Below are 24,732 nucleotides of genomic sequence, written 5' to 3' on the forward strand. Positions count from 1 at the left end.
TAGAGGTTCAGTGCCTCATTTGAGGGCTTTTTTATTGTCATAACTATTAAACATGCTAAAGTCACAAACAGTAGCAATGTTTGCCCTGACTCCACAGCAGGTGGTTGAGAACTATAGGGGTGTCACTTGGTTCACATGGCTCTGGGGATCTCTAGAGATGGGGGCGGGTAAAGAGGTAGGCAGGTTAGCAAAGGCCAGAGAGCCCCCTCATGAAGTATTTAGTTAACAACAGCAGCGTGTAGCTTCAGACATCTTGACTGTCTCTGCTTTGCTTTCCTTCCTAAACATTTCTTAGTTTTCATTTCCCGGCCGATAGTCCCTGAACCTTCTGCCATCTCTGGCTCTTCTGACCTCAGTCTGGACGATGAAGGAAGCTTTTCCTTACCTCTGCCAACCCCAGCATCCTTTCCTTGGGAGGAACCTACTCAGCATGCACTAATGCATTAAGCTGCCTTACTTATTTATATTTAGTTTTGCACGGGCAGGTTTTTTGTTTGTTTTGTTTTTGTTTTTTGTATTTTTGAGACAGGGTCTATGTAACCTTGACTAACCTGGAACTCACTAAGTCAACCAGGCTGGCTTGAACATACAAAGATCCACCTGCCTCTGCCTTGCAAGTTCTGAGACTAAAGGCATGCACCCCACATTTTGCAAGCTCCCTGATTTAGGTCTGCCCGGGAGAAAGGGCAGCTGCACTGTAGCTGAATCATGGGAGACGGGAGGGGTTGTGCAGAAGGAGCTGAAAGTGTTACCTGAAGTGTTGTTAATGGTACAACTGACAGAAGCCTACAAGTGCCCCACCTTGAGACTCTGCACTTTGAGGGCTTTCCCTCCTGCCCTTAGCACTAGGCGAAGGGGAGAGTCAAACCTCAAAACCTTTAGTTCTCCTAAGTGGACTGATCCACCCTCAGCCTAGTGACTACCAACCAGAGACTTCGCCTTCCCATGTCATTGTGCCTCTACTACTGCGATGGCTTAAGAGAGCCTGAGACAAGAGTATATAAAGGTTAAGCTTGCCTCGGGGAGAGGCTAGAGGGATGAAAGGATGAGACTTGTGAGAGTCAGAGCTGTGGAGGGGAGAGAGGAAGTAGAAGGGTAAAGGGGAGGCCTGGCCATTCAGGAGCTGGAATCCTTTTTCCTCTTCTGGAATCGCCGGAACTTGCCCTGGATTGCAAGGGCGGCCTTCTCTGTCTCTGGCGCTGTCAGGTCAATGTCAATTTCTTCTTCCTCCTCGGCCTTCTTGATGCTGCCAGGCTTCCCTGTAGACAGTTGGAGACACACTTGGATGAGTCAACCCAGGTGATTCCAGCCCTTCCCTCCAAACCTCAAAGACAGCACTTACAGTCCACTTTCAGGTAGACAACTTGAGGTCCCCTCCCCCGACCCAACCCCACCCTATCTTCTCAGGGGCTACAGGTTACTGATGATTGTAAAAGTTAGGGTGCTAGGCTTGTAATCCACACAGCAGCCTCAAGATGTCTTGCTACTCTTGGATCAAATGACAAATGCCTTCTGTCAGCACTGACTCCCAAGTCCTATACTTCAAATCGCAAAGCATGCTTCTGGCCTTCAATTTCTAATGGAGAACAGTGGCTACAATTATCTGATGAGTTCCTTCTTAATCACTCACTGTTGTGTTGTTGTGTTCTCACTAGAGAAATGGCTCAGTGGTTAAGAGTACTTGGTGCTCTGGCAGAAGACCAAGGTTACACATTTGGTGGCTCACCACCACATGTGATTCCAGTTAAAGAGGCTCTGAAGCCTCAGGACCTCTGATGGCACCTGCAGGCATGTGGTGCACATAAATTCACACCATGGGTGTACACACATACATATGCATTTTTTTGAAAGTAAATCTTTTTAAAAGATTTACTTTTAAAAATTATTATTATTTTGGCATGTGTGCATGCCCCATGTGCGGAGGTCAGAAGACAGACAACTTGTGAATGTCACTTCTCGCCTCCCATCATATGGGGCCCCCACACGACTGAGCTGAGGTCATCAGGCTTGGCAAATAATCGTGTTTTACCATCTCACTGGCCCCTCATCATTTTACATGCATTTCCCAACCATTTCAGACTTTACTTGCTAAAGCCAAGAGAAAAATGCTGATACGATTGTTTCTTAGGAAAACGTAGCCAGACCCCGCGCCATAGTAGCCGCTTGTTTTTCTTGCCCTCACCCCATTCTTTGACATCCATGTTAGCATCTTCTAGAGTTACAACTCTTGGATCAAGTTTTCACCTCCATTAGCTCTCCTAACAGCCTGGTCCAACCTCACTCACCTTTTTCCTCAGGGTCAGATGCCTGGTTGGTTGCTGGAGGTGTTTTGGTGTTAAGCTGGGAGAAAAGAAAAACAATGTGAGAGGTGAGAGACACGTGGAAGCATGAAGGTGCCGGCCCCTCAGATCTTTGATGCATGTTCAAGCTTTCCCAAAACTAGGCGAATTTCCCAAGACTTTTGAAGAAGTAGGTCTTGCTTTCAATCGAAAACTCACCAAAGCTCATTCAATAAGTGCAGCATGATAGAGGATGCTTGTGATCCTAACATTCGGGAGACCGAGGCAAGAGGAGTGTTGTGACTTCCAGACCAACTTGGGCCACATAGTGAGCTATTTAATGGAAACTTATTTCAAAAATAATTAGCTCAGTATTTAGTGATGGTCCAGAAACTGTGGGGACAAAACAGATAGAGAAAATATGCCTTCACAGAACTCATTCCAGGGATACTCAGACAAACAAGGTGACTGTGATGTGAGATGGGAAAAAAAAAGTACCAGAGAAAAGGCAAGGCAGAGAGTGATGAGAACAGGTACAGACAGAGGAGCAGGCCTTTACATAGTTGACAGGAAAAGGCTATCTGGTCAACCATGGAGGTGACTTTTTTTTTTTTTTTTTTTTTTTTTTTGCACTGGGGGGATAGAATCCAGGGCCTCATGTATGCTAGGCAAATGCTTTCCCACCAAACTCTCTGAAGGGTGGCACTGGAGCAAAAAGCTATAAGAAGTGATAAAGACTGGATATCTGTGGCAAGACCCTAGGGTGGAAATATGACCAGCCTCCTTGAAGAGCAGCAGGATCCAGGCAGAGCTTAACTGGAGAGAGAGAAAGAAGAAAGAAGGAGGGATGGAAAGGAGATCAGGCCTAGCTATGGGTGGGAGCAGATTATGTAGGGTCTGTTAGGGGCTTGCAGTCAGCCAAGCAAGAGAAGATGGAAGCCTAAATCCGAACAGTGGCCATGAAGGGGACACAAGAAGTTATGAGTATTATTTTCAAACTGTGATCAAGGTGATTCTTCTTGGATAAATGGTATTGTGATAAAGGGGGAGTCAAGGATGACTCCCAAGGAGGAGAAACAGCAAAAAAGAAGTTCCCACTTCCTGCTTCAGAACAGTCAACCAAGGGAGGGGGTCTAAGGAGAAGATCAGGAAAAGTTTTGTTTTGTTTTATTTTGGAAAAGTTTGGGATAGCTATCAGTGAGCTGAGATGTCTCTTGCTCATCTGACAAGGGTTACAATGCAGACAGGGCAGCCTTTAAACTAATCTTCCTGCCTCCAGTCCTTCACCTCCCAAGTGCTGGGATGCCATGATGCCCTCTCTCTAGCATGTTTTTTGTTGTTGTTTTTGATAAGGAAGGATCTACTTTGGCTTACAGTTTCAGAAAGGACACAGCCCATCGTGGCTGAGGAGGCATGGCAGCAGAGTGTGAGAAGGCTGGTCATATTGCATCCTCAAATCCTGGTTTTGAGGGAGTTGTTTTGTTTTTTGAGACAGGGTTTCTCTGCATAGCCCTGGCTGTCTTGGAGCTCGCTCTACACATAGACCAGGCTGGCCTCAAACTCAGAGATCCACCTGCCTCTGCCTCCAGAGTGCTTGGAGGTGTGCACCACAACCACCTGGCTTCTAAAGGATTGTTCTAGCTGACAGGGATTAAACTATAGCAGAGAAAGAGAAACCCCACAGGGGAAATAGGAGGGTCTTACATTGGTGTAAACAAGACAGAGGGGCTTAGACTAGGATCACAGTGACGAAGCAATAGAGTATGCAGACTTCAAAGGAGTTTCATGGGAACATAAGCTAGATTTGCAGATGCAGTTTTGAGGACAGAGAACACTATGAAAAAGGTTTCCTTTTAAAGACAGCAGAACTGGACAATGTTTTGGGATGGGTATGGGTTGTAGAAAGGAGTTTGTTAGGGTAGGAGATGTGAATGGTGGTGGGAATGATTTAATAATGAAGAGTTGATGATGGAAGAGAGAAAGGATACTTAGCAGAGTGATGACTTGAATAATCAAGAAAAAACATATACAGTATATGAGTGGAAGGGATGGCCTTAGACACAGCTATTGGCACAGCATTTACAGATAGGATTGCAAGCATGGGACAAGGTGGCAAGGTGGCAGGTGTGCTGGGAGTGTACAGATGCTCTCTATAAAGGGTTTCTATTTTCTCAGTGAAAGCAGAAGGGCAGTTGTCATCTGATAGGTACGCAGTAAGAGGTGTTAACGGTGGGAAGGAAGATGGTGATAAGTGAAAGGTTACCTAAGACAGTGAGCAACAGGTGTCCTGTAGCAGGATCAGCAGAGAGTGCAAGAGCCCTCTGGAGGTTAACAGCAAGAACTTAAAGTGAAATCAAGTAAGATCCAGGGGAAGTGTCCTGGTGTCTGTATTGTGATAAATACCACAAGCAAAAGCAACCTGGGCAGGGAAGGGTTAATATCAGTTCAGCAGTCAACATCACACACAGTCCATCACTGATGTCAGTCAGGGCAGGGCTCAAGGCAGAATCCTGAAAACAGGTGCTGAGGCTGAGACCATGGAGGAGCGCTGCTTAGTGGCTTGCCCTGTCTGTCTTCTTAGAATTCCCTGGGACATCAGCCCAGAGGTGGCACCACCAACAGTGAGCCAGTCCTTCCTGCATCAATCAAGAATATATGATACAGGTTTACCCACAGGAAAATCTGACCAATGTTTTTTCTCAACTGAATCTCTCTCTCTTTCAAAATGACTGGAGCTTGAATCAAGCTGACACAGCAGCACAGTGAGCCAGCACAGTGAGGAGATGAGACAGGTAACTGAAGAATAATTACTGGGCAATTATTATTGTGTGCCAAACCTAGCCTATTAATTAATTCCATGAGATATCATCCTATTTCATAGCTGAAGAGACAAGCTTAGAACAGTGCTCTGGGTCTCACCCAAGGCCAAGTCATACAAAGAGAAAATGGTAGACCTAGTTTTGTGGACACAAGAAGACCGAGTCCTCACGCCACTGTATTTTCATATGCTGACCAAGTGTGCTGATGTGTTAATAATGGCCACACTACTCAGAACATGTGGATGCACACTGGACTAGTGTTTCAACCCTGGTAAACTAGTCTAGTAAAAAGTTATGAGGATCTAGGTGTAGAAACGCAGGCTCTTTAATCTCAGTGCTTGGGAGATAAGGCAGAAGGACCAGGAGTTCAAGATAGCCTTCAAAATATAGAAAGTTGTAGGGAAAAAAATTCTTTGACAAGCCCATGATCTTGGGTGGGTCTTTCTTTCTTCCTGAACAATTTAATAATTAACGCTAGAACTTGAACTCTATGCCGTCATCGTCGTTGTTGTCATTGTCGTCATCATCATCATCACCATCACCACCACCATCATCATCATTGGTTTTCTGAGACAGGGTTTCTCTGTGTAGCCCTGGCTGCCTTAGAACTCATTTTGTAGACCAGGCTGGCCTTGAACTCACAGAAATCCTTTTGCCTCTGTCTCCTATGTGCTGGGATTAAAGACCTTCACATCTGGCCCAAATTTTCTTTTTTAATTTAATTTTATTGATTTGTGTGTGTGTGTGTGTGTGTGTGTGTGTGTGTGTGTGCATAACACATGTGCATTGGTATGGATTTGTGTTCCATGGTGCACTGTGGAGGACAGAGGACTACTTTCAGGAGTCTGTTCACACTGCCAATGTGAGTTCTGAGGATGGAACTCAGGCCAGCATGTCAAGTGCTTTTACCTCTTGAGCTGTCTCGCCAGCTCTTACAAATTGTTAATTTACTTCAACTCTAAACAGACACAAAAAATGAGAAAGAAATTTAAGGTTAAAAATATTAACATAATAAATAGTGAGGTGTGGATTGAGGAGACAGCACAGCTAGTGATGGGGTAGTGGGCATGCATGAAGACCTGAGCTCAATACTTAGATTCAAGATAAAAATCAAGGCAGCTGGTACACATCTGTCATCTCTCTGAAGATGCAGAGACAGGTGGATCTCTGATGGGCAGCCATTTGGCAAGTTCCAAGTCAACAAGAGACCCTGTCTCCCCACCCATCCCAAAATAGGTGGCTAGTGTGTAAGGAATGACACCCCACCTCTGACTTCTATATGCATGCACACTTGTGCACATGCACACCCCAATATATAAAGCCCTTCCACACTCACTCAAATGGTGATATACTATTATTTAACATAGAAAAGTGTCTTAACCAGATATGAAGGTGCATGACTTTAATCCCAGCACTTGGGAGGCAGAGGCAGGGGGATCTCTGTGAGTTTGAAGCCAGCCTGATCTACAGAGTGAGTACCAGGACAACCAAGGTGAAACCTGATCTAAAAAAAAAAAGTAGGTCATAAACTGGCACTGGCCTGGCTGGCTGGGTGACATTCAGTAGCAGAGTAGGTACTTAGCATGCTCACAGCCCTGGTTTCGATTCTGAGAACCAACCAAACATAAGAATGCCCCCATTAGACTCATATATTTGGATGCTTAGGGAGTGGCATTATTAGGAGGTGTGGCCTCTTTGGAGTAGGTGTGGCCTTGGAGGAAGGGTGTCACTGGGGTTGGGCTTAGAGGTTTCGGAAAGCTCACATTAGGTCCAGTGTGGTGGTTCTCTCTCTGCCTACAGATCAGGATGTAGCACTTAGCTATTCCTCCAGCACCTGCCTGCAGGCTGCCATACTCCCTGCCATGATGATAATGGACTAGGCCTCTGAAACTGTAAGTGAGCCCCTGTCTTAGGGTTTTATTGCTGTAAAGAGACGCTATGACCAAGGCAACTCTTATAAAGGACAACATTTAACTGGGGCTGGCTTACAGTTCAGAGGTTCAGTCCATTATCATCATGGTGGGAAGCATGGCAGCATCCAGGCAGACTTGGTGCTAGAAGAGCCAAGAGTTCTACATCTTGATCCAAAGGCAGCCAGAAGGAGACTGTCTTTTGCAGACTGTCTTCCACACTGAGCGGAACTTGAGAATAAGAGTCCTCAAAGTCCACCTACCCAGTGACACACTTCCTCCAACAAGGCCACACCTATTCCAACAAAGCCACACCTCCTCATAGGGCCACTTCCCACGGGCCAAGCATATTCAAACCATGCAGCCCCAATTAAATACTTTCTCTTATAAGAGTTGTCATGGGCTCTTAATCTCTTAATCTCTTGCTCTCTTGCCTCTAGCTTTTCTGTGCCCTCCGCCCTCCCCCCTTTCCTTCTCCCTCTCTCATGGCCGGCCTCTACGTCTCTTCTTCCTCTCTTCTTCCATCTTCTTCCATCTTCTTCCCCCCACTTTTGCCCTATCTCCTGAATAAACCTCCTCCCTTGGAACCGTAAAAAAAAAAAAAAAAAAAAAAAAAAAAAAAAAAAAAAAAGAGTTGCCATGGTCCTGGTGTCTCTTCCTGCCAATAGATATCCTAAGTCATTTGATAGAGTCCAATAACTTTTAAAGATAGCATGTGTTTATTATACATATTTTTTTAATCTGAGGCTAGGGCTGAAGAGATAATTTAGCTTAAAAAGTGCTTGGTGTGTAAGCGTGAGAAGTTGAGTCCAATCCCCAAAAACCAATAAAGAAACAAGGTAATTCTAACACAGCAAGAGACAGGAATAGGTGGCTTTCTGGGCCTCTTCCATCAGCTAGCCTAGCCTATTGGTGTGCTTGAGGCAAGTGAGAGACTCTGATAGCACCCATGAAAGAACACTCAAGGTTAGCCTGTAGCCTCCACACAGGCACACCCACACACACGGGTATACCTATGCCCATTAGAACATGCATGCATACACATAGCAAATAAAAAATTAATAAAAACTTAACATCTGAGACTGGATTTGGGGACATGAATATGTAATCCCAGCACCTGGGAGGCTAAGGCATGAGGATTACAAATTCTAAGACAGCCTGAGCTATAGAGATAGGGAGCTGGGGAGATTTGAAAGCATACCAAACAACATTCTGAAACCCCGGGAAGCCCTGCTAGTAGTCTCTTGAAGACCAGAAGAGCTTCGGTGAGAGGAGAGATTATTTTTGAAACTCTAGGATGACTGGTCCACAGTCATTATTCTTTTTCTCATTGATCTTTTCTGAGTTAACTAATGTTTACCTTATTTTTTGCACATGGTCAGTATAACAATCTAGTAAGTAACACCTTTCACTGTGCCATACTGTCATCACAAAGAGTTTGTTCACACTGCAAAAGCACAGCATGGAACATGTTCAGTGAGATAGGACAGCCAAGAGTCCAGATATAAGAGTCATAGATTGGGAGGCAAGTTCAACAGCCCCATGGTCTTGAACCAAGCTGAGCAAGCCATGGGGAGCAAGTTAGTAAGTACCATTCCTCTATGGCCTCTACTTCAGCTGCTCCTTCCAGGGCCCTGCCTTGAGTTCCTGCCACGACTTCTCTGGATGGTTGACTACAAGACACTATGACTAAGGCAAATTATCAAAGAAAGCATTTAATAGGGCTCACGGCTCCAGAGGTTTAGGGTTCATGATGGTGGAATGAAGCCATGGCAGCAGGAACAGCCGACGGCTCACATCTCAAACCAAATCACAAGCAGGAGGCAGAGACATTAGGAATGGCTAAGTCTTTTGAAACCTCAAAATTGTACCCAGTCACAAACCTCTTCCAAGCCACACCTCCTAGTCCTTTCCAAACAGTTCCACCAGCTCAGAACCAAGTATTCAAACACAGGAGCCTCTGGGGGATATTTTCATTTAACAGTCCCCTGTTGGTGGCACTGTCTGGGGAGGCTCAAGAAGTGTGGCCTTGTTGGAGGAGGCAGACTGACTTTGAGAATTTAAAGACTTACACCATTTTCTAGTTTGTTCTCTCTATTTTGTGCCCCTGGTTCAGAGTGTGAGCCCTCAGCCTCTGCTCTCAGTATCCAGTTCCTAACACCTGCTGACTCTTTACCCCACCCTCCACCCCCACCCTATATCATAGACTCTAATCCCCTGGAACCATAAGCTCAAGTAAACTCTTCTGTAAGTTACCTTGACCAAGGTGTTTTATCACTGCGATAGAAAAATAACTAACAGGTTGTTCCTTAACTCTCCTTCTCACGTCAGTTCATCTGGAGCCAAATCCTCTAAGGAGGAATATGCCAGGGCTAAACCACACAGACTGCCACGTTTCTTCTGCCCTGCCAGCTTCCCTCTTTCCAAGCCTGGCCTGGCCCTGGGATACAGCAGTACCTGTGATCTGGCTCCCCAGGGGTTCCTAGCTCCATTTGGGTTATATTTATGAAGGATCATAACCCAAGATCAAGAGTTTCCATTAGTGAGGCCAGAAAGGAGTATCATAAGGTCCCCACTGCCCACAACACCCCTTGAAAGCTCCCTCACGCCATCCATGGAAAAGTGCTAGGGATTCTTCTTCCTGCCCCTCCTCCCTCCATTCTTTCTAGCCAGCTCTCAAAATAGCTACTTGTGGGCACTGCATTTCTAGATTTAGCTGTTTGTGACTTGTTGGGGGTAGGGACAGTCGGACTAGCCTCTGTATGCTACTCAGTTGGTCACTGGTCCCTGTTCTCTGCCTCAATGTTCTAGGTTGTTTTCTAGAAAATCAATTTTAGATGAACCAGGACGGTCTGGTACATGTATCCGCAGGCTATCAGACCATCCAGACTTCAAGTTTACCCGGTACTCTATAAAAAACCAAAACCAAAACCAAAACAAACAAACAAACAAAAAAAAAAAAAAAAAAAAAAAAAAAAACCCTCTCCAAAAGAGCACCATCAAGTCAAGAGCTCCAGCGGGTCTGTGCTTCTCAGCCTCATCGTAGCCCACATTCTAGGCAGGTGTGGGTCACAAAGCTCTTGGATGTTCTGCTTTCAGATCAGAACATCGATAAAATGGTTCAGCAACATCTGCCGACTCCTTACAACAGTGGTCCTTGACATTCCTAACACTGTACCTTTAATACAGTTCCTCATGTTGTGGTGACCCAGCCAGCAAGTTATTTCTGTTGCTACTGCATAACTTTGCTACTGTTATGAATCATATTCTAAATATCTGTGTCATTCAACTGCCCGCCTCAAGGGGTCACAGGTCACAGGTCACAGGTTGAGAACCTCTTCCTTACAGGGTCCGACTAGGAAAACTGATTGAAATCAAGGACTTGGTAATGAGCCTTGCCTTGCTATTTACAATCACATAGATACTACTACTGGTCTGTTACTTCTGCATACACTGTTGAAATCACTAACATACTGACTCCTTCTAACAGCTCCATAAAACAGGTTTTGCTATTCTCATTTCTCAAACCAGGAGCTGAAATCAGGAGTGGTTAATTTGTTGGCCTAAGGTCATATAGTTAAGTCACAAGGACAGGACTTGAAGGCAGAAAGGCAGTCTAGCTTGTGAGTCTGGTTTCTTGAACGTTATGCTGTGTGATATCTAGATCTCCAAGTAAAGTGTTTGTGTACACCCGAATTCACTCACATACACTTGAGGAGAGTGGTCTGATGTGAATGACCTGACTATAAAAGTTATCCCATACAGAAGAGCAGTCCCTAGGAGGAAGAGCTTTGGAATCATCATTGAATTCCATACCAACAGTCAAGCAGCTGAGCCCAAATTCTTCTCAATCTGAATTCGCAAGCAGCTTCTCAATTCACAATTCTAACACCTTCTTCATGTACATAGAGGAGACTGTGACACCTTCTTCATGTACATAGAGGAGACTGTGACACCTTCTTCATGTTCATACAGGAGACCATGACACCTTCTTCATGTATATACTGGAGACCGTGGGGAGCTGGGCCCTACCCTCTCATTATGGAGCAATGTTACATGCTATGTGAGGACTTTATCCCAGACCCCATATCCCCACTCAGATTCTTGCTCAACTTGTTGACTGGACCACTTTGATTTGGGGTTTGCTTCCTGGTGCTTGCTCTGTGAGGCTCCTGACACACTGAACTGACTCCCAGGGAATATTCAGATTCTTCGATCACAGGCCCAGATACTAGCCCTTCAGAGTCTGAGAATTCCCAGTGCACGGCATTCGCACTCTTTTCCGGAGCAAACAACTCCCTTGCTTACATCCAGAACTCTTATTCCTGTCCTAGTGAGCTTGGAGCTGGCTTCAGCGCAGTGCCATTGCCCACACAGGACTAATTGTTTCCACTTCTCTGTACCAAACACTAATTAGCAACTGTGAAACACATCCCATCTCACTTTCCCTGGAGAGCCCCGACCTCTTCCCTTGCCTACCTTCTTGTATTCCTTCCTCCTACTCCCTTCTCTGGGTCTGATGTATCCCAATGCTCTGCTCCATCACTTGGCAGTTCCTATGACTGTGCTCTTGTTTTCTCTGCAGCTCAGAGGTGTGGACTCTGCTCCACAGGGAGAGTGGATGACTAAGGCCTGCTGGGTTAGGGGATTTTTTTTTCTTTTTCCCATTAGGCTTTAAGATGCAGATGGGGGCCATGTTCTCTTTCCATAGCATTTCCCTCCAAAAAGTCATCTGCCCTTTTTAGTTCCTCCAAATCCGAGCATAGGAAAGCATTGTACACTTGCCCCAAACTCCCCCATCGTCACCTTCCCAGACCTTTTATCGACAGTCAGACCAGGTTGTAGGTCACCTGAGCTCCCAAGCTCAGGAACCACACACAGGGTCAGCCCTTTTACTCTCTAATGTAACTCCCCTTCCCCTTTTCCCTCTCTTTGCCCTCCCTCCTCCCTTTTGATGTGAATTCCTTTTCCAAGTACCATTAGAGTGAAAAGAAGCAGACCTGGGGCCAAGGTCTGAGGAACAGGAATATTAAAAGGACAAGGAAGATCATTATGGTAAGAGAAATAAACCAGACTTAGAAAGACAAATAGCAGGTTTTCTCTCCTATGCAGAAAATAGACGGGGGGGGGGGGGGGGGGGGGGGGGGGGGGGGGCAGGGGGCATGACCAGGAGAAAGAGGTATTAAAGAAGAGGAGAAAGGGCTGGAATGCATGTGACTTGAAAACAGGCAGGAAGTGGGGAGGGGAGCTTCTTTTCAACAAGCAGTACAGGAACAACTGGACGATCTTTGGAAAGCAGACAAAAGAAGATCACTTGAAACTACATCTTGAGCCTTACAGAAACCAACTGCAAACAGATTCAAAACCTAAACTTTAAAGAAGTGGAGGCAGGAAGACTGAGGCAGGCTTGAGGTCAATTTAGCCTGGACAAGATTGCAGGCCTACCGCATGGCATAGAAACCTGGTCTCAGGACAGTGAGGTGGTGGCCACAATTAAGCGTAAAATTTTAGAATAAAGCATAAGGGGAGAGTTTTTTCAACCTTAGGATAGAAAAAAAAAAGTCCTTAGCTGTAGCAAAAGCAAAACTCATAGAAAAGCATTATAAACTGAAGTTTCTCCTAAAAGAAGAGAGGTGTAAGCTACAGGCAGAAAGAACTTGTATTCCAGAGGTTTGGGGTGTGTGTGTGTGTGTGTTAGCATGGTCTTACACTGTATAACTCATCCTGACCTGGAAGTCACTATATGGCCCTCATTTATACCAAAGCCATGCAATCCCTTAACCTTCTGAGGGCTGAGATTGCAGGCCTGAGTCACCATAGAATATGTTTTAAAATAAATTTTAAAAAATTTACTGAAGCTAGAGAAATGAGTCAGTGGTTGGGAGTCTTGCTGCTCTAGCAGAAGATCAAGGTTCTGTTCCCAAAGTCCACATGTAGGCTCACAACCCCCTGAAGCCCCAGTTTCAGATGATCTAGCACCTTCTTCCAGCCTTCTCAGTCACCAGGCAAGCTCATGGTTCACTTGCATAGACATACAAGCAAAACACTCATAGACACATGAAAATAAGTCTTAAACATCAGGGAGAGGCAGGGGAGGCTGGAGAGGTTGCTCAGTGTACTGGCTGCAGCCAGGTTTGGTTTTAATCCCAGCATTCAGGAGGCAGAAGCAGGCAGAAGCAGGCATATCTCTATGAGTTGGCGGCCACCATGGTCTATAGCCAGGGCTACATAATAGAGAAATTCTCTCTTTAAAAAGGAAAAGCAAGACCTGGGTAGTGGTGGCCCATGCCTTTAATCTTAGCACTCGGGAGACAGAAGGCAGATCTTTGTGAGTTCAAGGTTAGCCTGGTCTACAGATCCAGTTCCAGCTGGCCAAGGCTCCAGAGAGACCCCATCTAGAAAACAGCAACAAAAAGCACTTGCTGCCAATTCCCAGGATCCACCACCCTGGCCCCCAAAATCCAGGAACAAAAGCAAACAAAAGATGGTTGTGTCCAATCATGGTACAGCATGCCTGTAATCTCAGCACAAGGAGGCTGAGTCAAGATCATGAGTTCAAAGCCAACATGAGCTATATAATGAAACCCTGTCTTCAAAAAAAAGAAAGAAAGAAAGAAAGAAAACACAAAAAGATTAAAAAAAAAAAAGTCTAAATCCAAAAATAATTGTATGAGTCAGCATTGTGTTGGCAAAGCACCTAAAGGCAGTCCACACAACAGCAGCTCAGCTGATCCTTCCCATTGGCCACAACTGGGGAGTAGGTACCCCATAACTCAACTGTTACACAGGACCCACTCACCCCGCTCCCTTCACCTCCTTTTCTTCCTTTGTCACTTTCCCCTTTAGTAGTGTTGCCACAGCAACCATCCTCACCAGAGGATGGTTGACAGTGTTTCCCCCTCCTCTGTTCCAAGTAGTAAGTTAAAACCAGTTTTGGGAAGGGTAAGCTATTCGGCTCGCTCCACACGCTCCACACGCCTCGGCTCTTTAAAGAGAGATCACAGATGGCGGCAATAACCAGGATCAACTGCACGTGTGTGACATGACTTGGGTGCCGTGCAGATAAAAACACACTGATTCTACTACTGCTACGATTAGCTTTGCTGGACAGCCACAGATACCCAGGTCAGAGAAAGCTAAATAAGCTTGCTGCCTAAAAAAATCTAAATATAAAAGAGCCTACCTCCCAACCCCCAAGCCTGGCAGCGGTGGTGCATACTTTTAATCATCCCAGCACTCAGGCGGCAGAGGCAGGTGGATTTTTTGTGAGCTCTAGGCTAGCCTGGTCTACAGAGTGAATTCCAGGACACCCAGGGCTTCACAGAGAAAACCTGTGTCTCCAAAAACCAAAACCAACTCCCCCAAACTGCCCCCCCCACCGTTGTCTTTATATTGGCATGAATTCAAGATTTCACAAACTCGATTTTCAGGACGAAAAGGGAGCACAAGTTAGTGGATATTTTTCCAGGTGGTGGGTGGTAAGAGGCTTTGTTTCTTAATCCCCCATCAGAGTGTTCTCCCCCAGTGTTCAATGCCAGCCACTGCTAACCGATTTACAGAAGCCTCTGGGATCCCATGACCCTGCCCTGGACTGCTGTTTTTGGAAATCTGTTGGAACTGTTTCAACTCTTTCTGCAGTAACCAGCTGCAGTCCTCAAACAGCTTCAGAAAGCCTTGCTCAAGGTCACCCTCAAGATACTAACAGAAAAAGAACTAAGAACCCTTAGTTTCTCTGTATGCACATTGCTCTCCTAAAGACTGGCTGACGTCTCAGATGCCTCTTACCACTAGACCTTAAACAGCACCAGCTCCCTGGTTTGCCCCTCTCCCTTTGGCCACTCACTCTGCTTCCTGGAATAGCAGTACCCCCCCCCCCAGTCGGGGCAGAGCTCTTTGCCCCTGCCAACTCATAGTATGCAATGAGTCAGCAGCCCCTGCCCATTCCCCCCAGCACGGGCTGCCACAGTTTAAAGAGTGGTTATTTGTGGCACTCTGCACACAGCTTGGAGCTGAGCCTTTACCCCATACTGAGGAGTCGGGGTTGGGGGGGGGGGGAGGAGAGAGAGAGAGACAAGCCAAAGCTTCATTTATTACTATAATCTTCAATGTGCATCCCACCAGCGGTGGTAACTTTCTAAAATAAACTTATTAATCCCCCTACAGCCTACAAAGCAAACACTCAGCTGGAGGCCTTTGTGTGGGAGGGAGGCAGCACCAAACACAACAGAATGGTAAATGACACCTCTTTTTCCTGGGTGGGGGTTGGGAACCAGGTAATGCCTTCTGGAGTCCCACGGAAGTGGACTTCTGGAGTGGGAAGCAGAAATCAAGCTTCAGGGTTGATGATGAGAGCTCACCCCTGTGGTATGTGGTAATAACTCAGCCCTGTAAGAGCAGTAGTCAGGAGGCTGAGCCAATGAGTTCTAAGTCAGACTAGGCTATCGATGCAGGAAGGAAGAAGGGAAGATGGAGGGACAGAAGGAAACAAACCAGGCTTTAGTGAGTCTGAATGGTGAGAAGAATATCACAAAGTCTTAATTCATTGTTTGGCTTTGTTGTTGTAGGGTTTTGTTTATTTGTTTTTAAAGATTTATTTATTTAATGTATATGAGTACACTGTAGTTATCTTCAGACACACCAGAAGAGGGCATCAGATCCCATTACAGATGGTTGTGAGCCACCATGTAGCTGCTGGGAATTGAACTCAGGACCTCTGGAAGAACAGTCAATGAGTGCCCTTAACCACTGGGCCATCTCTCTCCAGCCCCCTATTTGTTTTGACACAGGATCTCAAGTACCTCAGGCTGAACTCCTGGTCTTCTTGCTATCATCTCCTAAGTACTAGGAGTATAGGCACATACCACCACACATAGCCACCAAGTCTAGGCCTCTGGGCCTTTTTAAAGGACACTTTGAAGGAATGCAGATTTCATTTTTTAAAAAGAAGGGCATTCACTGTACTGTTCACTAATTCTCATTCTTTCTGATTCTCATATTCTTTGGCTCTCCCTCTCCTAAGCTCTCATGTAGCCCAGCCAGGCCTCAAACTCACTACCATGGGGTGGGGGTACCTTTTCCAATTTCTGAAACTCCTGCCCCCGATTTCTGAGTGCTAGGATTCTAGGATCCTGTTCTATGCGGTACTGGGGATCAAACTAAGAGTTTTGTCCGCCCTAGGCAAGCAGTCTCCCACCTGAGCTACAGCCTTAGCCTTTGCTTATTTTTGCTCATTCATTTGTTTTTTGATGAAGGGTCTCCCCTCATACCTGAGACTGGCCTTGAACTGGCTACATAGCAAAGAGGGCCTCCAACTCATCCCCCAGCTTCTACCTCCTAGATTATAGATGTGCACCATCACAAAGGAGTTACAAATCTGTCTCACTGAGTTTAGTGTGTGTGTGAGGGAGGACATGTACTGTATGTGCTAGGAGTTGAACTCAAAGGCTTTACACATTCTAGAAAATAGTTCTGCTTCTGAGCAGTCCCTTATCTTAGTGTGTGTGTGTGTGTGTGTGTGTGTGTGTGTGATACAGGTGGCAGATGTGTATATACATGTGAGTATGTGCAGATGGTGGTGGAAGTACAACCTCAGGCAACATTCTTCAGGAGTTAGAAAAAGAGTATAGAAACTTCCAGAGCACCTTGAGCTACATAGTAGGATCCTAGGTCGAACACCAAGGTGTGTGTTTTGGGGGTGAGGGCTGAAGGTAGTTAGACATGGCGATACATGCCTCTAATTCCATTACTTGGGAGGCAGAAGTTGGAGAGTTGCAAGTTTAAGGTTAGTATGGGTAACTTAATATAAACTTGTCTCAACATAACATAAAAAGGGGCTGGGGACGGTGGTAAGTGCCTGTAATTTTCTCATTTGCGAGGTGAAGGTAGTAAGAGGAGGTGGCCAAGGCACAAGTATATCTCTCAAGAAGTTAATTAATTAATTAAAATGTAAAGGGAAGAGATAGCTTAGTGACAGAGTATCTGTTCTGGGTTCAATCTTCAGGGCTATTTTTTTAAAGCTGCATATGTAAATGAAATTATTCTATATTCAATGGGGCAACGAGTTAAAAGAGTCCTGAAGAAAGTCCATTTGGAGAGAGACATCAGCAGTGCTGTGCCCCTGTCTTTTGGTCCTATACAAACTCAGACAAGACTTGGGCTCAGGTTCCTCACCTGTGAAGTCAGAAAATGGGATCAGAGGATCAGTAGAGCCCTTCAGCAAATCTAAAATTCTATCACTAAAATGTCTTGATATTTCATTTTGAGGTTACCCAGTAAAAGATATACCTGACTTTTAACCTTGAAGAAATTTTTCAGAACCAACTTTAGTTTTTCTATGATAAGCCAGACTTATTAAAAAAAAATGACTTGAAAAGTAGAACGTAAAAATCGGTAAGCACCCACAGAGCCAACGCTTTGAAAAGACAGCGGTTGATTTCTCTTCTTCTCCTCAACCAGGTTCACAATGTCCATCGCGTCTGCTTGGTAGGGCCCTCCACAGACAGGCAGGAAAGATGTGTCAGACTCACCACACTCCCTATGACTCCCTGCCCCACAGAAACTTGACGTTCTGTGAGATACCTGATCATGGCTGCTGTTTGGGAGAATGAGCCGTCTCGCTAGTCAGATCTCAAGATGACAAAACCATCAGCTTCTCATCAACCAGAAAAGTCTTAGTCAAGCAGCTAAAGCCAAATGGATGAGCAAGAAGGTTCCTTATTTTAGAAAACAGATTTCTGAAGATAGAAGACATTCTGTTTTGTTTTGTTTTGTTTTGTTTTTTCGAGACAGGGTTTTTTCTGTGTAAGCCTGGCTGTCCTGGAACTCACTCTGTAGACCAGGCTGGACTCGAACTCAGAAATCTACCTGCCTCTGCCTCCCAAGTGCTGGGATTAAAAGCGTGCGCCACCACTGCCCGGTGATAGAAGACATTCTAATAACAAGTTTTAAGTCCTATGTTTTTATATTCAATTTAACCAAATAATAATAAAGATAATATAATAATAAAATAAATAATAAAGCATCAGTGAGGAAGAGAAACTTGGATAGCAAGTTCCCCTAACAACTGGCTCACAGAAAGCTCACTAGAACTGCATCACTCTGAATGTCCTCGGTGGGGAAAGATTGCAGATGAAGACAGATGTGCACAGGGAGAGAAAGTGAGCCCTAAAGAGCAATATCTTGTTTCCGTTAGGTAAGAACACCTCAGAAGATTAACAGAGGAGAACTGCAGCTTTAATTTCTCTCCTAATGATCTAGATGATCTGTCCCTTGCTCTATCCTCTGCCAGCTAAAACTCGGGAGACTGTGGGAATTGATGCCGGTAATCCGTGACTCCACTTCAGCAGAATGACTGCTGGACCAAAGGATTCCCCAGCCAAGTGCCTCACAGAGGAGAACTGCCACCGCTTCATACAAAGCCCTGCAGTTCTGTTTTCTGCAGCCAGCTACACTGCATAAAAAGGGATTATAGGACAAAGCCCTCTGGGACTGAACACATTTCCCACACCCAAGCTTCACCGGAACCAGAGGGAAAGTTATTAAAGGACAGGAGACAGACTGTGATTCACAGCAATCAAGTCCTGCCTCCAGCAGTGAACACAGACAAGCTGGAGATGAGTCCCTCCCTGCAGCTCCTGTGCACAAGAGCATGCAGTCACAGAGCTGTTCCGCTCCAGTACTGAGTGACAGCAGACAGACACCCAGGGAAAGCAGAGCCAGCCATCCCGCTCTGCAGCCCCTCCAGATCCTTCCCTGACCCAGAGCCCCCTCCCCAGTTGTCCCTCAGTGGAAACGTCAGTCTCTTAAAGACATCTCACACCTTCTCATTTCAAGCAGTGTCTCTGAAGCAGGAAAATAAGCAGGCGGGGGTAGTGAAGCCTACAGGAGATTCAGGGGCATGGCTTTCCCAGCCTGGGCACATCGACAGGACAGAGGGGGTCCGTGGGGCAGGGCTGAAGGAAACCAGATCCTTGAGTTCTAGCGCTCTGGGCGACACTTCCGATTTTATCAGTTTCTTACAAGAAGAAAACAGACTGGTTCTTACCCTGTAGGGAAAAAGAGATCTCCCCCTTGGGGCTCTGGTTTAGAAACAGCTGGTCTCCGTGTACACCCAGGTGGCTGTCTCTGGATATTATAAATATTCATCCCTGAAGCAAGGCTCCACTCTGTATTAGGAGGCAGCCTGGATGGTTAAATTGCTAGCTAGCCCCAGTTTGCTTTGACAGCTTAAGAGGCTGAGTAGTCTTGTACAGAGTCCCCACTGACGGATCCTACCCTTATCGTTCTGCAGAGCCCCTAATTAAGACGAGTCAAGTTCAGCTGCTGTCTACAGTAGCCCCAGATTTGACTTCACCAAGCACACTCCGAACTGTTCTTACCACGCAACAGCATTGCACTTCACTAAACGTCACTTTAAAAGTCCTCTACCATGTATCCTTCCCAGGGGCCATGCGTGTCTCCTCATGTTAGCACACACTGACCACAAATCATGTCAGCATAGTCTTCAGATAAACTCCCGGGAAAGGGATGGCTTGGATTAAAATGGTCAGATTTAGAAGTGTGGTGCTGGGGATGACTGTTTGGGACCCTAGACCTTGGCAGGGTAAAAGAGCAAAGAAAGTCTCCCTTCTCATGTTAGAGCTGGAAAAAGCCAGAGAAGGTCATTCCTTTTCGTTTTATTATTATTTTCTTTCTGCAAGATTGCCATGGTCACTGTCACAATGAGCTGAGGTACTGGAAACTTTCTTTCCTCTGCAGCCCACCAAGCGAGCTGGATTTTCCAGGATAAACTCAGTGGACATAGCAACCAAGACAACATAGCAGTTGGCACTAATTGACTCCCTAGGTGATAACTTTTGGTAGGAGTCAGCAGAACTACTGAAAATATTCATCTTTCCCATCTAAACAGACCAGGGCTCCAGAGAATTCTCTCTCTCTCTCTCTCTCTCTCTCTCTCTCTCTCTCTCTCTCTCTCTCTCTCTCTCTCTCTCTCCCCCCCTTTGCTTTCAGTATTGGAGATTGAACCCAGAACTTCCTTCCACCCATGCTAGGCAAGTGCTCTATCATTAAGGAAGCTTGGCAATTCTTAAGCTGGTTTTCTGTAACCAACTAACTTGAAACACACCCCCCCACACACACACACACACACTAGCTAATTCGGATTCCAGATTGAGTGCCTATTAGACACTAGATAGTGTTTAAAGTACTTGGCATATATAACTTAATCTTTTAGAACAACCAGTATTACCTTCACTTTACAGATAAAAAGCTGAAGCACAGACAAATTAAAGGATGCTCCCAAAGCCGCATAGCTACTAAGTAGCACAACCAGGCGGCATACTGCTGAGAAACACAATGAACATTTGAACACAAGGGTGCGCTTACTAGGAAAGGGGCTGCAGAAGGAAGGCATGAGATGCCACTGTTCAGACCAACATCATCTGGGAGCGACAATCTTGTCTCTTCATAAGAAGATCAGCCCAGGATGCTACAAATTACGTCAGGGACAGGTCTTTTTAAAGTCTTACCATGGACAGTGTTCTTTGAACTGAGTCAACCAGTTAAAGGACCGGGTTGGCTCCCGTGACCATCACCACAGAACCCGTGCGAAGATTTAGATGTAACAGGCACTGCAGAGGGAAGTCTACTCTGGAAGAGAACATCTCCCCAGGTGCTAGATGTGCCTTCCTCCTCTAAAGTATTCATGGACCGCAGGTACCCACATCGTTCCTCACTGAAAAGTGCCACCTGAAGGGAGTTAGGTGGCCAGGGATGGAGCTCTTGTTGGCTGCTGCTTATGGAGTGCAAGGACCACACAATCCTAGAACTGAAGTGAGGGCATGAAAGAAAGCCATGGGAACCTCGGAGAAATAAGATAAATGCGGAGGATAAGCACCCCGCTCAGTTCCCGCTTACAGCTGACTCCAGTCATCCCCCTCCCCAAAGCACTATCGGCAATTGTTAGGCTAAAAGCACCCCCTTTCCAGTAGCTTCAGAGAACCGGGAGACGGGGGGTTTTCCTAGAGGGGTAGTGACGTCCATCCAGAGAGAGTACCTCTAGCTTCCCGGGGACCTGGAGTCGCAGCTTTCTCCCTGCCGCAGCCCTGGCCGGGAGTGCGGGAGGTAGCAAGGGTATGCCGAGTGGCACCACTCACCTCACTCATCCTGGCGGCCGGACGGGGCGTGGCAGGCGCAGGTGAGGCAAGGGGTCCTCAGAGATGCTTGCGTGGACCAAGGCCGAGAGTTGCTGAGGTCCAGGGCAGGGGCCCTGGTGGGCTCAGAGGGAAGAGTGCACGTTGCGAGCTGCTGCTTCGTGCTGCCCCAGGCGCTCTGGCTGCAGCACTGTTCAGGGAGCCCCTTCTGACCTGGTCCTGTCAGCAGCTCCCGGAGCCTTGACCGGCTCCACCTTTTATAGAGAGCTGCGGTCCCTGCCTCCAACCCAACCAATAGAAACTCTGCCTAGCTCAGACTGACAGCTCCTTGAACCCAGTGGTGGCAGGCTCAGAAATCTGCTGCATTTCCAAACTAGGGTAAGAGGGAGAGAGCGGGAAGGAGGGGGAGACCATGGGGGATGAGAAGACAGAAAACAAAGTAGGGAACCGGGAAAGGAAAGAGAAGTCGTAAGTAGTAGCTGAAGAAACTGAACTCTGGTCCTCTGGAAGAACAGCTGATGTGCTTGAGCCTTAGCTCAGCCCCACATGGTAGATATCTTTTAGGGAAAAAGTAGGGAAGAAGAAAAGAAACAGAACACAAGTGAATGCACGGACCTTCTGATAACTTTAGTTAAATGTAGTTCTGCTTATCTTGTCTTTATCTAAGGAAATTTTTTAACTGTTCATGCCTACTGTACTTGTCGGTATTGTAAAAAATCTCTCACAGCTTCAGTCATCCAAACCCCGATACTTTCAGCTTTCACAGATATATTGTTTGGTTGGTACAGGCACAGACGGCTACAACTGTAACTGTGGCTGGGCTCAACCATTCAGTGGTCTGGTCTCTTCTCAACAACGGAATTCTCAGATCTCAGTCTTTTTTTTTTTTTTTTTTTTTTTTTTTTCTAACTTGACTCTTTGTGTTTATACATTTCCTCCGTTGGGTTAGAAATAAGGAAGGTGGGGGAAAGATCTATCTGAGACCCTCTGATTCTGTTGCTAATAGGAATCTGGTTGCCTCCGTTACTAAAGTTCTAAGTAGGCTAGCTCCTACTCACTCTGCAGCCTACTCCTCTGGAGTCTTTCTAATGAACAATTGATTAGTATTGAAGAGGTTGTCATCAGTGAAACAAACCTTAATTCTTGCTGCTATGAAACGATCTTTGAAACAATAACAAGAGTTCAGCATCTAGGTTAGGAATTGTTAGCTTTCCAGGTATCAATCAAATAATAAATGTTTGTTCTTTGTAGGGTCTATGTATTCTTTGCTGAGCCATCTCCCATTGCACTTGAATACTGGCACAAACAATTATGTCAACAAACGGTTATGGCTGCATCTGATATAAAAGTATTTGTGACCACTGAAGTTTGAATTTCATATAAATCTCATGGGCTACACTATGTCTTCTCTTTAAATTTTAGTGGAAGAGCTGGAGAGATGGGTCCGCAGTTAAGAGCACTTGCTATTATTCCGGAAGTCCCATGTACAGTTCCCAGAAATACATCCAGTGGTTCACAACTGTGTATGTAACTCCAGCTCCAGAGTATCTGGTATCCTCTTCTGGCCTGCACAGGCACCTGCACAAACATGAGAATATGGCATATACTCACACATACAGTAAATAAATTTTAGTGTATGTGATGATCTGTACACGCTTGGCCCAAGGAGTGGCACTGTTAGGAGGTGTAGCCTTGTTGGAGTATGTGAGTCACTGTGGGCCTGGGCTTTAATACCTTCATCCTAGCTGCCTAGAAGTAAGTCTTCCACTAGTAGCCTTCAGATGCAGATGTAGAACTTCCAGCTCCTCCTGCACCATGCCTGCCTGGATGGGCCATGCTCCCACCTTGATGAAAACGAACTGAACCTCTGAACTGTAGGGGTGAGATTTAGAAAATGGCACCCAGTCTGGCTTGTTCCTGGGAAGCCACCATGTTCCTGCTGCTTCTCTGCTCTGACCAGTGCTCTGGCTAGCTAGATGCACAGGCCCTGGCACCCATGAGATGTCAACGTGGGGGATGGCGCTGCCAATCCACCACGCTGCATCCACAAAGCTCGGCTAAAACCCCAGACAATATCTGCCATCCTCTCAGTACCCAGTAGAAATGAGACTCTTAAAGCTTAATGATTATCTAAAGGATTTATATATTTAGAAATGCTCAATCAACAAGATGCCCACACAGTTAGAGTTGTTACCCAGTAGCTAACCTTTGATAGAAGTTGCTACCCAGGACAGCTTTCGACCGATCCGTGGTTCTCCATGGCTGATAGCCTCCTTCTTCTCCTCCCCTTCCTCTATTTCTTCCCTCCCCTTTCTCTCCCAGCTCCCCCTCCTCTTCTACTGCCTAATCACTGAGCTCCACTGGGAATACAATGTATCAGAATAAGTATCCTGCTACACTGAACCTGTAAGCCAGCTCCAATTAAATGTTGTCCTTATAAGAGTTGTCTTGGTCATGGTGTCTGTTCACAGCAGAAAAGCCCTAAGACAGAAGTTGGTACCAGAGACTGGGGTATTGCTGTGAAAGGCTTGACCATGCTTTTGCTTGGAAGAATGTGGATTTGAGGACTTTGGATTTGGAAAGTGGTGAAATCCTTTAAGTGGAGTTTAATGGGCCATCCTAGTAGAAATATGGAAGACTTTGATGCTGAGAGTGAGTTGAATGGTGCGGACCTAGCCCAAGAGGTTTCAATGAAGAAGAATTTTAGTATATGGCATAGAAACTGTTTTTTGAGATATTTTGGTGAAGAACATGGCTACTTTTCACTATTGGCTGAAGAGTCTGCCTGAGGCTAAGGTCAAGAGCTTTAAATTAATTGCTTTGAAAAAGGAAGTCTCAAAACAGCCTGGTATAAATTCTGTCCTGTGGTTATTAAAGTTCACTCTTGTTTGTTTGTTTGTTTGTTTGTTTGTTTGTTTTTTCAAGACAGGGTTTCTTTGTATAGTCCTGGCTATCCTGGAACTCACTCTGTAGACCAGGCTGGCCTTGAACTCAGAAATTAGCCTGCCTCTGCCTCCCAAGTGCCGGGATTAAAGGCGTGCACCACCACTGCCCGATAAAGTTCGCTCTTAAAATGAACATTTTAATGAAAAGGAGCAAGCTGAGAAAGGAAAAGTGCAAAATGCATGGTTCAAGTATTAACGGGGCACCAGGAAGGAGAATGGCACTAAATCCTAGGTTCCTGGGACTGAGCAAGTTCTAGGTGAAGAAAAGTCCAGGTGTGGTGGTATACACTTTTAATCCCAGGAGATAGGTATGTTGAGTTCAAGGTCAATCTACAGAGCAAGATCCAGGACAGCCAAGCTTAGGCAGTGAAGGAGCTGGAAAACAGAAAGCTGGTGATGATGTAATAGAACAAGGGGCCATGTTCCAGCTCCAGCAGGCAGCAGAACTCGGCAGGTTCAGCCATATGGCTCTGGTTTTAGAATCAAGAATAGAAGGGACTACCAGGACAATTGATGCCGGTTAGCTGGAGCCAAGAAATTAGTGGTGATTAAGAAGAGACCAGCATCACTGAGGTGAAATCTCCTGGGAAGTGTTTTCTGAGAGCACAAAGAAGCTGTGTTCCAAAGAT

At 45.8% G+C, this 24,732-nt stretch overlaps 1 protein-coding gene and 1 long non-coding RNA gene across 2 annotated transcripts in view; one reads left to right on the top strand and one right to left on the bottom strand.

Moving 5' to 3' along the window:
• On the bottom strand, positions 1–22,306 carry Pcp4l1 (Purkinje cell protein 4 like 1). Its single transcript, XM_034520394.2, has 3 exons — positions 21,162–22,306; positions 2,286–2,340; positions 1–1,259 (listed from the first exon to the last, which is right to left on the bottom strand). Exons 1-3 carry the CDS (start codon positions 21,168–21,170, stop codon positions 1,117–1,119), a joined length of 207 nt encoding a protein of 68 aa, XP_034376285.1. The 5' UTR covers positions 21,171–22,306; the 3' UTR covers positions 1–1,116.
• The window catches only part of LOC143434730 (uncharacterized), a 15,576-nt gene continuing 10,826 nt past the window's right edge, over positions 19,983–24,732 (top strand). The window contains exon 1 of the long non-coding RNA XR_013104461.1: positions 19,983–20,721. This is a non-coding gene — a long non-coding RNA (uncharacterized LOC143434730). The remainder of the gene's footprint in view (positions 20,722–24,732) is intronic.

Source organism: Arvicanthis niloticus, chromosome 16 (assembly GCF_011762505.2).
Source record: "Arvicanthis niloticus isolate mArvNil1 chromosome 16, mArvNil1.pat.X, whole genome shotgun sequence".
In the NCBI taxonomy this organism is placed as follows: domain Eukaryota; kingdom Metazoa; phylum Chordata; class Mammalia; order Rodentia; family Muridae; genus Arvicanthis; species Arvicanthis niloticus.